The sequence below is a fragment of the Lactuca serriola genome, chromosome 7 (assembly GCF_051521515.1).
Source record: "Lactuca serriola cultivar US96UC23 chromosome 7, Lser_US96UC23_V15, whole genome shotgun sequence".
Classification (NCBI taxonomy): Eukaryota; Viridiplantae; Streptophyta; class Magnoliopsida; order Asterales; family Asteraceae; genus Lactuca; species Lactuca serriola.
Genome location: NC_136414.1, coordinates 195,455,948 through 195,469,095, shown reverse-complemented (window position 1 = coordinate 195,469,095; position 13,148 = coordinate 195,455,948). Strand labels below are relative to the sequence as shown.

Sequence of the window (13,148 nt, the reverse complement as noted above, 5' to 3'; positions counted from 1 at the left end):
TGGGTCTTGAATTTCTTGAAGGCTGAGAATGCCTCATATTTTGGTTTGATAATGAATAACCACATGTACCTGTTGTAGTCATCAACTATTTGGAGGAAATAACGATTACATGTGATGGTGTGTGGTGTTATAGGACCACAAAGATCTACATGCACAAGTTATAACGAGTAGTTTGCCCGCCACTGAGCTTCTTTTGGGAATAGATGTCTAATTTTCTTAGCTACTAAACAACCTTCGCACACCTGTGTAAGATGTTGTATTAGTGGACCACCTCGAACCATCCCTTTTCCAACCATGGATTCAATGGATCGAAAATTCACATGCCCCAATATCGCATGCCACAGCCAAGCAACATCATCTAGACTAGTATTTAGACATACAGGTTGTGTGGTGTGCAAAACAATTTTATACAAATGATTCTTTGAAGGTTGTACCTTCATAATCATCCTATTGATGTTATCATGCACTTGTAAAAACTCATGTAGCATTTCAATCTTGTATCCTTCCTCGGTCATCTGCCTTAGGCTGAGTATGTTGCTTCGTAAGGCTGGAATGTAGTATACTTTTGCAATGACAAGTTGCTCTTTGTTTTTGCATTCTAGCAAAATAGTCCCTTTGCCTTTGATCTGAACTTTGGATCCGTCTCCAAACCGTAATGGACCCGTTACCCGTTCATCTAATTCAGTAAAGTAGCGTCTTACCCCTGTCATGTGATTGTTGGCCCCATTGTCTAGGTACCAGGTGTCTTCTTCATTCCCGTGACTAGCTGGGAATACCTTGTCTTCATTCAGCAATACCACCTCCTATGTTTTCTCTTTGTATACAGTTAGGAGTAGAGCAGACTCTTTTTCCTAGGCCTCAGTGAGATTCACGTCAGCCTCCTTACATTTTGGATGTGGGCAATTAGAAGCATAGTGCCCAAATGTTTCACAGTTAAAGCACTTTATGTGTTTTTTATCTCTACTCTTCCATTTGTTGTCATTATCACGAGAAGGTTGATTGGTTCCACGACCACCTCTTCCTCGAGTGCTTGACCTTCCACGACTACTACTTTGACCTCCTCTCTCATGGTGAGACGATCCCCGTCCTCTTCCAGCTACAGTGGAGTTTGACCCTAACGAATTTTGACTGTTTTGCCCTTCAGATCGAGTGAGTAATAGACTTGCATCACCGCTTGAGTTCTCGCTTCGAAATCTAAGTCGATCCTCGTAAGTTTTGAGTCTTCTAATTGCCTCTTCAAATTGCATTGTATCCAGGTCTGAATATTGTTCGATTGATGCCACCAGTTGAAGATACTTCTTCGGGACTGAATCGAGTAGTTTCCTTACGAGCGTGTTGTCTTCAAGTGTGGCCCCGAGGCTGCTGTATTTTGAGTGCATTCCACTTAACTTTCCCGCAAACTCATATATGGACTCTCCGTCTTTCATCCGAAGGGCATCGAATTCACTCTTGACTGTATGCAACCTTGCTTTCTGTACTCGATCAGCACCAAGATACCGTGTTTTGAGGGACTCCCAAACATCTTTTGTTGTTTTCTTTTGTACAACCTGTAAGAGAACATCTTCTAGTATCGTCTGGAAGATGTATGCACGTGCCATCTTGTTCTTCTTTTTATCTACAGTCACTCCAACAGCAGATTCAATGGATTCCCATACGTCATTAGTATCCATGATCGCCTCCATCGTTATAGCCCATGTGATGTAATTGGTTGAAGTTAGCACCAGGCACTGGAACGATATTCCACCGTCTTTTGTGTTTTGCTGGCTGGAACCTGACATGCCTTTGTAACGGATATATTTTGGCATGAACTAGAAGTAGCTCTGATACCAAGTGTTGGAAATCAGTTCAAGAACATGCTCTGTCATGGTTAAGTCATATAGATGGAGAGATAGAGAATGTTTCACTCTTATTTCATATGTATAAAAAAACGGCTACAGCTAGTGCTATTTAAAGCTAAAGAAATAACAAATTAAAGCTAGAAATCAGATACACCATGTGCTCATATCTATGCGGCAACTAAGCCACTTTATTCACCTACAAACTAGGTCAAATAGAATTAGCTTCAAATAGAGTCACCCATGGTTATATTCCTGATTTCACTATCAAATTTGAAAAGTTTTGGAATCCTTATTATCTCTGAATAGTTTTTCCAGGTTCATCCAAACGACATGAGCAGAAGCCTTAAGATTTGAGGATCGTATTTAGAAGGTTCTGAGATAACGTACCATATAGCCAAGACTTGACAACATTGTCAATCATGTTCCATTCAGCATCAGATAACTCAGACGGTGTTTTGGTAGGAGATTTCAAATGAGTTTTGACTCCATAACCAGCACAATAAGTGGAGAAAAGTTCCCGCCATGCAGCCAGTGGCGAAGCTACCTTATAATCAAGGGTGTCCATGGACACCCCTAATTTTGAAAAAAAAAATACATAGTATATTGTATTTTGAGATGGACACTCTTTATAAAATAGAATGGACACCTATGGTCCAATGAAACAAAATTAGAAATTTGTAACAATATTAATTTTACATAAATAATGCCACCGATGTATAAGGAAAGCATATAATGAAACGGTTACGAAATGATCTTTTCTTAACACTTAACATATATATAATAAAAAATCACATCTAATATGTAAAAAAAATTAAAATTGTGAATAATAGAATAAAGAAATAACCCTAAACAAACTTTTCAGTATTTCTGGGTTTAGACTCTCGGTGCATCCTCAACCGCGCATCCTCTAAACCCTTTCTCTGCCACGGCGCCACCGCCAATCCGCCATCATTGTTGTGATAACATGTTGTCGTCGTTCCACAGTCGCTGTTGTGGTAGCCTTCCTTTCTATCTGGTGGCAATTTTTGTTCGTTTTTATTTTTTCCGGAGGCCAATTTCTTCCTCCTAGAAACTCTCCACTGCATTTGTGTTATTAAAACTGTGAGAGAGATTGAGACGTGAGGTTTGAGGTATGTATTCTCTAGTTCTCTCTCTTACTTTAATACTATAAAATTAAAAGCAATTAAATATTTAAATATGGATATGATATGTGAAATAGTCAAAGTCTATGAAGTATAGCTATGTACCATTGAATTTGACAGCACATGGCATAGAGAATAGGTTATATAGTTTAAAGTTAAAATATGTTAAATTTGTCCATAAATATATATGTAAGTCGATGCTTTTTTATGTTGTTCGTATGTATTATTAAACAATAAATATGGTTCTTTGTTAATTCATAGAGTTTATATCATATTGTTTTTTTGTTAATTCATAGAGTTTATGTCGTATTTTGTGTTATTTATTTATAGTTTTTTTTAATTAGTACATTGATTGATGATTATGGGTTTGCAATAATTATTTTTTGTTTCAAGTATAATGTTAAGGTTTTATTATTAAAAAAAAAAAAAAAAAAAAAAAGAAGATAATACAAGCTCTTTATCTAATGATAACGAAGAAACGCGTGGAAACAGTAAAGAAGAAACACATCCTTGGAAGTATATGAGAGTTGACTTAAATACACTTCCCATGGATCCAGGAGAAAGACCGAGTATGGAAGTTTATCATGTCAATCAACGGGATGAAATTAGAAGAGCCTACTTGCAAAAAGGACCATGTCAACCTCGAGATCATTCTTTCCAACAAAGAGATATTGGAGGTAGACTTCGTAGATTTAATCCTTCTTGGTTTAATGATTACAAATATTGGCTAGAGTATAGTATAAAATTGGAAGCCGCATTTTGTTATGTTGTTAATTATTTAAACCTGAGATAAATAACCAAGTCGGTTCAGATCATTTTGTAAAAAATGGATTTAATACTTGGAATAAAAGATTGAGTCTAGAACATCACAATAATGGAGCTCCACATAATATGGCAATTCTGAAGTGTCAAAATTTGATGAACCAAAGACAATCCATAGCTACTGCTTTTGATAAACAAAGTGACTTGGTTAGGACCAACCAACGTATTATATTAAATGCTTCTATTGATTGCGTTAGATTCTTATTACGACAAGGCTTACCTTTTCAAGGTCATGATGAAAGTGAAGACTCGATTAATAGAGGTAACTTTCTTGAACTTCTTCAGTTCTATGCTGATCGAAATGATAAAGTAGGTCATGTTGTATTAAAGAATGCTCCAAAGAATTCACAAATGACAAGTAGTTCAATTCAAAAGGATATTGTACATGTTGCGGCAAAGGAAACTACTAAGGTTATTGTGAAAGATATCGGAAGTGAGTTCTTTGCAATTTTAGTAGACGAATCACGTGATGTGTCTTGTAAAGAGCAAATGGCATTGGTTTTACAATTCGTGAATAGTCAAGGGGTTGTTGTGGAGAGATTTATTGGCATAAAACATGTCAGTGACACTTCGGCTTTGTCATTAAAGACAACTATTTATTCATTTCTGACAGAATGTGGATTGAGTCCACATAAGATTCGAGGACAAGGTTATGACGGAGCTAGTAACATGAGTGGTGCATTAATGGCTTGAAGACTTTGATTTTGAATGAAGTGAAATCTGCACATTTTATTCATTCTTTTGCTCACCAGTTACAATTAACACTTGTGTTTGTTGCAAAGAATCACCCAGACATTAATGACTTTTTTGACTTGATTTCTCGTTTGTTAAACATGATTGGTTCTTCTTATAAACGTCGAGACAAATTAAGAGAGACACAAGCAACAAAAGTGGTAGAAGCATTGGCTACAGGTTTCTTTTATTTTGTCGTATTTTTATTTTATATTGATTTATACTTTTTGTTGCTATTTTTTTTTTTTTGTTAATTTTAGGCGAGATTCAAAGTGGTACGGGTTTGAATCAAGAAGTTGGTATCAAACGACCTTGTGATACTCGTTGGGGTTCTCATTTTGGTTCACTCTTAAATATCAAGAGAGTGTATTCTTCAATTTGTGAAGTACTTGAAGACGTTAAAGTTAATAGTAATTGTCAAGATCATAGAGCAGAAGCATGTCGTCTCCTAAAGTTTTTACAAACTTTTGATTTTATTTTTTGCTTACACTTGATGGTTGATATCTTAGGGGTCACAAATGATTTGAACATCACGCTGTAAAAAAAGGACCAGGATATTATAAATGCAATGCATCAAGTGAGATCCTCTAAGGAAAGGCTTAATCATATGCGGGAGGAAGGATGGGAATCGTTTTTAAAAGATGTTACTTTGTTTTGTGAAAAATGTGATATTGAAATATTGAACATGGAAGATCCATATTATAGTGAAACAAGTCGTCCCAAAGTTTCACAAGTTAGCAACTACAACTTTTTTTTTTCAAGTTTCTTAACTAATCATTAACACATTCTTGTATTTAACTCGTAGATTAACTACTTGCACCACTACAAAGTTGATGTATTTATTGTGGTCATAGATATGCAATCCCAAGAGCTCAACAATCGATTTAATAAAATAAGCACGTCATTACTTGTTTCCATGGCTTCTTTGTGTCCAAGTAAGTCTTTTCAAGCTTTTAATGTAGAGGAGCTACTCAAGATGGCTACGTTTTATTCTAACGAGTTCCCAGAACATGACCTTGGAGCACTTAGAGCAAGTCTTTAAAATTATATTGTGGATGTACGAAGTGATGAAAGGTTTAAAAACTTGAAGGGAATTGGAAACTTGGCAAAGATGATGGTTGAAACAAACAAGCATACAATATATCCAATGGTATATCTTCTACTAAAATTAGCATTAACATTGTCAGTTGCAACATCCACTGTGGAACGTGCATTTTCCGGAATGAAGTTGATAAAGAACAATTTGCGTAATAAGATGAGTGATCAGTTTATGAATGACTGTCTAGTATCATATATTGAGAAAGATGTGTTAGATAGTATTAGCAATGACATAATCATAGATTTTTTTAGAAAAATGTCAACTCGTCGTGAACAATTGTAAGACATTTTTGGTGATTTTTTTAAAATTATTTTGATCTTTGGTATTAAAGTTAATGAATAATTAGCCAAGACATTATTATTGACAAACCGACCCGATAACCTAAGTTTTTAGACCTGTTTTATTTATCATTTCATATTAATCAGACACAAGTGGGTTTGAATCCTGGATTCGCCACTGCATGCAGCATAATTATATATGGCGATCCAGATCGAGAATGAGAGGAACAAAGGCTCGGGTATTAGTGATTACATAAGGTTAATCAGTGGCCATTGAAGAAAGAAGAAGAATAAGAATAGGGGCGTAGGGATGAAGAGTCGTGAGGAAGAAGGGAATGATTAGGGTACGGCACTTTTAAAGGCCTGATACCATATTACAATGGATATTTTCCCATGAATTGGATTTCTTATTAACATGCCAAATAAGTACACGTACAACATAAGAAAAATACATAAAGGCCTTGGGCCAACAATGAGCTATTCTAAATACAAGAATACAATACAAAGTATATACTAACAGATTTTGCATGTACATTTTTTCGGGATTAATCAAAACGTATTTTCAAACGAAAGAACCATATTAAGAAATACATTGTTCTTTTTTTAAAAAGTGAGTTTTATGCTATTGTGAGTTTTAAGGTGGCTAAGATTGAGTGTGTGGTTGATATTTGCAAGATGAAATTGTTGGAATATGGTCTAAGTTTTGGTGCTACAATATCCTCAACCAAGTGTTAACTTTTAAATCGACACGCATAATAATAAAATACGATAAAAATAAGCAACACATGATTTACGTGTTTCATACGATTATGGTTTTCATATTATGTCCACACACGAACCAAAGAGAGTTTCTATTGATTTCATGATAAGATCTACAAGTACATCAAGATCTATGTATAGAGATATGTGGTTTCTGATTTCAAGACCCCATTGCTTGGTCGCATAAGCAGGCAACCGGTCACCATAACTCAATACCAAACATCATGACAAGCATTATACATTAATGATGGAAATGTTTGATATCAACTATATTTAATTTAATATAATAATATCATTTCATAGTTAATGACAACTTAGTTTACTATAAGAAGTTATGCACTTGTGATGTTGTGTGTTTCCTTTTGTTTCAAGCCTTTTGGCCATCTTGATCATTGTTATCTCGCTGCCCTACTAACTTGGGAAGGAAAACTCTATCCAAGAGCTAGTAAAAATCAAATTCATAGGCTAAGGCTTAATGTTGCATGTCGCCTTCCATCAAAAAAATCAAGTTCATCACCAACTAAAAAAGTAACCAAATATGTCCCTTAATAAATGATGGAAACGGACATGCAACATTTAGTATATCAATTTCTCCTGTCATCAAATCAGAATCCATATTTTCGACCTTCGAGGGTTAAAGCAAGTAGTTTATTCCGGTGTGTCACGATAAAAATATTATTCAGTCGGAGCTCCACATCGGCTAGACACGATTTCATCCACCTCTATAATATTTGGAGTTTACCCTCGCTTCTCAATAGCTCTTCTGGAAAGAAAATTTAGAATTCAAATATCCTCTACAAATCTAACATCATATCAACCGGTTTGACATAGTATCATACATATCTATATATGTTGGAATCAACCCTCTTGCCTCAAGAACTAATTCAAAGGCTCGACATATCCTATACCAATCTAACATAATCTTTGTGTATGTTGCTACTCATCTGACTGTTATGGATCAGGTTGGACTGCAACTCTTGAATCTGGTGGTTGGAAAATGATATAAGAGGTCAAAGGCTCAACATCTGTTGTGTGGGTCGTTTTAATTTCTATATATTTGTGGCCTCTCAAATGATGTTTATGAGGCAGGTATGATTCAGGTTAGAGGATGTTGGAAGAATAACTTTTTTGCAGAATATATAGCATGCCAGTAGACAAATCAAACTAGTATTGATGTTATGATTTGTGGCATGGCTTGGTGTTGAGAAGGTTGGCATTTTGATTCAAAACACAGACGTCTCCTTTGCAAATGAATTTGGAGGGTGAAGCTGAGGAGGTGTGTGAGAAGCAGCTGAAGAATTTGGACAAAAAGGAGGCCATGTTGTGTTTATAAAGGTGTAGAGACACATTAATTTATAGGGAGAAAAACACACGCATATTACTCGGCCGACTCCGTGTTGTGGTGTCATGACTCTGTCATCTATTATCTATTAATGAATTGAACAAATAAACAAGCAAACTGTTATTGATTATTTCTTGCATGCCGACTTTACAGTTCAACTAACCCTAATTTACTTTTTATAAGTGGAGCTCCTAAAATGAGTGGGTCGGATGGTGGGTAAGGAGTTCGGGTCAAAAAAAGTCTGGATTTGGGCTAATTCAATCACATGAAGAATGTAACACTTTTTTCTTCTGTTTTCAACTTTTTGTAAATGAATTGTGTTGAATGCAATTTCAAGAACTGATTATAATAGTTACAGTTTAGTTTTTTAAAGCAAACAAGATAAAAGGTTATGTTTAATTGTTTATTAAAACAGTTTAAGAAGTTATATTCATTAAATATACTCTTTAAATGATTGAAATTCCAATCTCTGCTCTTAATTAACAAACACGTGCAACAAGTGTGTTCAACATGTTTTTAGTGTTCAATCCGTTTAACATGTAAAGGCTAAAACTTAGTTATGGGTGAAAAGTTATTATGTACAACTTTTTGAATTATTTAAATTTATAATTTAATAATAGTAACTTTTTACATGATATTCAACATATTATTCATCTATGAAATGAACCAAAGTTTATAATTTAAGTTTTACATGATATTCAACATATTATTCATCTATGACATGAACCAAAGTTTGAAAATGGTGTTATGTACAAATATAAATCAAATTCTTGACATTCTAAATCATATGAACTAAAATTATTAGATGTCTATTTTAAATGGGACATTTTTTTTTAGTTTACACATTAGTTTTAGACAAAAGAAAATGACATTTAACAAACACTAGGAGTTTTTTTAAATGAAGTTGTCTATGAAAGAAATGGTTAAATAGGTAATGATGTATATCCACCTAAAGTGCTATGCTATATACATACGTCATAAGATGTGTTTTTTTACTAGATTGTCATTTTATTCTTACATCTAAAATAACAATTTTCAAAATATTCATCAATTTTGATGATATCTATCAACTTTAACTCAGAGAAGAGTTTGGAAGGAAAAAAGAAGAATGACACATAACCACCAGTGGTAGCCACTAGCCGCCACAACACACCCGGCACCACCACCACCACCAGCAGCCAGGCACCAAAACACAGTGAAATAACACAACTCTAGAAAAGACATGAATCCTTCATTAACACTAAGCAAACACCATTCATTCACATCACCATCAACTAATTCCAACTTCCAACATAAAACGTAAAAACATTTCAATTTGTCAAATCAAGGAAAAAGCAAAGAGAAGACATAGGTCTGAAGCTAATAGAAAAATATCCAAATAACCATAATAGAGTAAGAATGTACATATTCATGTTGCCCAAATCACCATATTCACATCACATCAATCATCAACCTTTTTCCATAGCATGCACTTCAAAACAATCCAAACGTATTCTCCCCACTGTACGTCATGTACAAAAACCCATCCTCATCTTTGTTTTCTTCATATATTGCAGACATCATAGCAGCTAAACAAAGTTGCAAATAATCTCATCATATACACGAGATCTTTAATATTAAAAAAGGTTTGAAACTTATTCTTACCAGTAGGTGGCAGAACATTCTTGACAAAGATAAAAATGGCCTTTTCAGCACTGAGCTTAATACGCTTTCTGACCACGTAAACAAACTGTCCTACAGTCAGATCAGCAGGTACCAGATACCTACATCCAATTAATCAAGTTTGATTAATCAGTATACTGCATAACAAGTTGTACTGCATTTGGTGCGAATCAGACTGACTGATAGACAAAAATTGCAACTTTATTGATCCACTAAAAAAGTGGAACATGACATGACATAAATGAGACTGTGATCGAGACTAATATCAATGAGACTAAAATTGTAATTTTTTGGTCCACCAAAATAAAAAAAATGGAATATGAGATATAACAAGTTGTATTTAGTTTGGTATGATTGAGACTGAAGTCAATTTTTGGCACCAAAAAGTGGAACATGATGGTTGCATGACAAGATTAAATTCAACTAAAAATGAAAGGGACTAACTTTTTCTTGTCAATGTCAGGTATGTCAGTTCTTTCAGCCTTTTCAACAATAACCTGTAAAAACAGAACATAAATAACACAAATATTTAATGTATTTTAGCATATGTTGAAAAAGTTTAGTACCGGAATTCTGTCAGGATATTTTTCTCTGATACGAGCGGCTTCAGCTTGTCGCCTCTCTACAAAATACATATTAAAAACCACAAAAAAAAAACTGTTAAAACTTCATAAAGCTTTAGAGATTGTATTTTCAGTGACTAATTACAACTTAATTTCATCAAAATATATGAATGTGTCCAACTTTGTCATGTTTTATCTATAAAAGGTTAAGTGAAAAAAGTTGCTAAAAAGGAAATGGGTCAAAAGCTACCAGAAAGTGTATGATAATGCATACAACCTCCTACATTAATTGTTTTGAGTTGTTATTGTATAAATATTTATATAGTTTTAGTTTCTGTAATTACATTTATTACACTAAATATTTATAAAAGATTAATGTAATTAATGATAACAGGACTCAAAGATGCATCCACAGTTACAAACAAAAACAATTAATTTTGGCCTAAGCAAACGATACTTAAGAATTCCTCAAAAATATCACAAATGCCTACAGCTTGCATCAAATACAGATAAACATGTAATTAATGAAGAACAAAGTAGAACCAAAAGATCCTAATTAGTGCATCCAAATCAATCAAGAACACAAACAATCAAACATCCTTCACAAATTATTCTAGCATTAATCAAATCAAGATGCACACAGATTACTATGAAAACCGTTAAATCTTCACAAAAACCTTAAGAGGTTATACTATCAGCAAGGCAGAAATTGATTACAATTTGTTTTCACCTACGACCCCTAATTCATAGAGTAGCTCAAAACCTTCATTGATACAGATACGAACGGAAATATTACACAGTTATAAAGATTAATGTAATTAAAGAACATTCCTTAAAAGGTTACTGCATTATAAAAAAGAACAATCATTTTTGTCTACGTAAACCCTAGGCAACAATTTGCACCAAATAAAGGAAGAACAAGAAACCCCATAATTAATCAACATTGTCGCAGAAAACGATCCTAATTAGTTCGATCAACCGATCAAGAACGCAGACAATCAAGCATCCGTAAATGGAAGCACGTATAGGGTTAATCAAAACAAGATCGAAAGTGAAAAATAAAAGAGGTAAGAAAGATAACCCAGAGGATGCTCTAGTTTGAAGGAGCTTTTGGCCATTGTGATCAAGAGGATGCTATCAACTGAAAAACGAACACCGATGGGTAGATCAGATTAGGGTTTCTATTAAATTACACAATTATAGAAAACGATCGAGTTGAAAGATCAGAAAAGATGGGAAATTTACCGAGTGAAACAACTTGGGTATTAAGAACCGGAAAGAAAGATTTCTGAAATCGACAGGAAATTGCAGGTGACGTCTTGGTCTCTTATTAATTGATAGTTTTCTACGTTTCTTGAGTAGGGTAAACGAATAATTCGGGTGGCTTGATTTTGAGTTAGGCACGCACGGCCTAGATCGGACGGTTTTACTGATCCAATATTGGGCTCACTAAAAACCGGTTTTTATAGGACGGGTCTTGGCTGATTGGAACATAAAAACTATTAATTAAAAAAAATATATTATCATAATTAAATATAAAATACATTAATTAAAAAGAATATTTTCTATAATTAATGAATTTCACATTTAATTATAATAATATTCTCCATAATTAATAGTTCAATTAAAGCTTTTCATGTATGTCCTTAAGACATATATTATAAAATCCTTTTGAAAAAACTCCTACTTTTGTTCTTACTTATGATCATATATGAAATAATATCATGTATCAACTTGATTGCTTCATATATTTCCCAAGGAGAAAATCATAGCTTTGTACTGTATCAGAGTCTTCTTATATTTACTTTAAATCTCGTTGTCATCGTTCCTTCCGGCCCATGACCTCCCTACCCTAATTCTTCTTTTCTTCCAATCTTCTTGATGGTTGCCAATACCAGCAAACCCTACGGTATCACAAATATTTTGTGCTTTTGTTCTCTTGCTCATGGATTTGGATCGTCTCAACAATGATGCATGCGCGAGAAACCTCCACAAAAACCTTGATAAACATAAATGATCAATAGTGGAATTGTCTAGATTCCCTTGTCAAATCCTAGATCTATGGCACCCTTTCTCAAAACCTACTTCAAATGATTCTAAAGCATACACCACAACTCATGACATTTGGAACAAAATCTTAAGAAGTTGTTTCGCAACAATAAGGATGCTAAAGCTATTCAACTTGATAGTGGGTTAAGAACCATCACTATCGTGAATTCCATCGTTACGGAGTATTGCACTTGCATCAAAACCACTATCAACCTATTGGACAACATCGATTCCTCTATACATGAGAAGAATTTGGTTATTTATACCATAAAAGAGTTGTCTTCTAAATACGACCACATCGCTAGCCTTACTTTTCCGACTTTCCTCAAGAGTCGTTCCATGCTATTTCTTAAAGAGTAGCGTATGAATTAAGTGAGAACTGTACAACCATCATATTCCGACCATTCTTTTTCTCCTATTTTGCTAATGATAGAATTTAGTCAAAATTGTGGTTCCGGTCAAAGTCACGGCAAAACAAGCTTATCCTCTATCTATGATGGATCATCTATACATGTTACTAAAACAAGCTCCCCATCTATCTCTAGTCTCAACCCTTATCGAACTTTACATCTTCATGATGTTTTAATTACTCTTCATATCATCAAAAACCTTGTTTATGTTCGTAAGTGCAATATAAAATTAACTAAATTTTCTATTAAGTTTAAGGCCTTTGGTTTTTCTATGAAAGACTTTCGGAAAAATAAAGTGTTTCTCTATTGTGATAGCTTGGGTGACCTCTACTCACTCATTTCTTCATCTTCTCAAATTTTTGTAGTTGTCAGTTCGGTCTGGTTGGCATCTATGCCTTTATCACCCTAGTTACAACAACAATATCTTTAACCATTTAGTTTTTACTCGTGTT

General features: G+C 34.2%; 3 protein-coding genes across 3 annotated transcripts; 2 read left to right on the top strand and 1 right to left on the bottom strand.

The window, feature by feature from the left end:
* The first annotated feature begins 3,871 nt into the window (after positions 1–3,871).
* Positions 3,872–4,495, top strand: LOC145064693 (uncharacterized). Its single transcript, XM_079012094.1, has one exon. The coding sequence runs from the start codon at positions 3,872–3,874 to the stop codon at positions 4,493–4,495; it is 624 nt and encodes a 207-aa protein (XP_078868220.1).
* A 140-nt stretch (positions 4,496–4,635) lies between these two features.
* LOC145064691 (uncharacterized) lies at positions 4,636–6,133 on the top strand. The gene is made up of 4 exons (XM_079012092.1): positions 4,636–4,714; positions 4,795–4,987; positions 5,600–5,819; positions 6,059–6,133. Exons 1-4 carry the CDS (start codon positions 4,636–4,638, stop codon positions 6,131–6,133), a joined length of 567 nt encoding a protein of 188 aa, XP_078868218.1.
* Positions 6,134–9,224: 3,091 nt separating this feature from the next.
* On the bottom strand, positions 9,225–11,623 carry LOC145061263 (autophagy-related protein 8C-like). The gene is made up of 6 exons (XM_079008692.1): positions 11,483–11,623; positions 11,319–11,378; positions 10,241–10,296; positions 10,119–10,171; positions 9,657–9,775; positions 9,225–9,580 (listed from the first exon to the last, which is right to left on the bottom strand). The coding sequence occupies exons 2-6, from the start codon at positions 11,353–11,355 to the stop codon at positions 9,486–9,488; spliced, it is 360 nt and encodes a 119-aa protein (XP_078864818.1). The 5' UTR covers positions 11,356–11,378; positions 11,483–11,623; the 3' UTR covers positions 9,225–9,485.
* Positions 11,624–13,148: the final 1,525 nt, after the last annotated feature.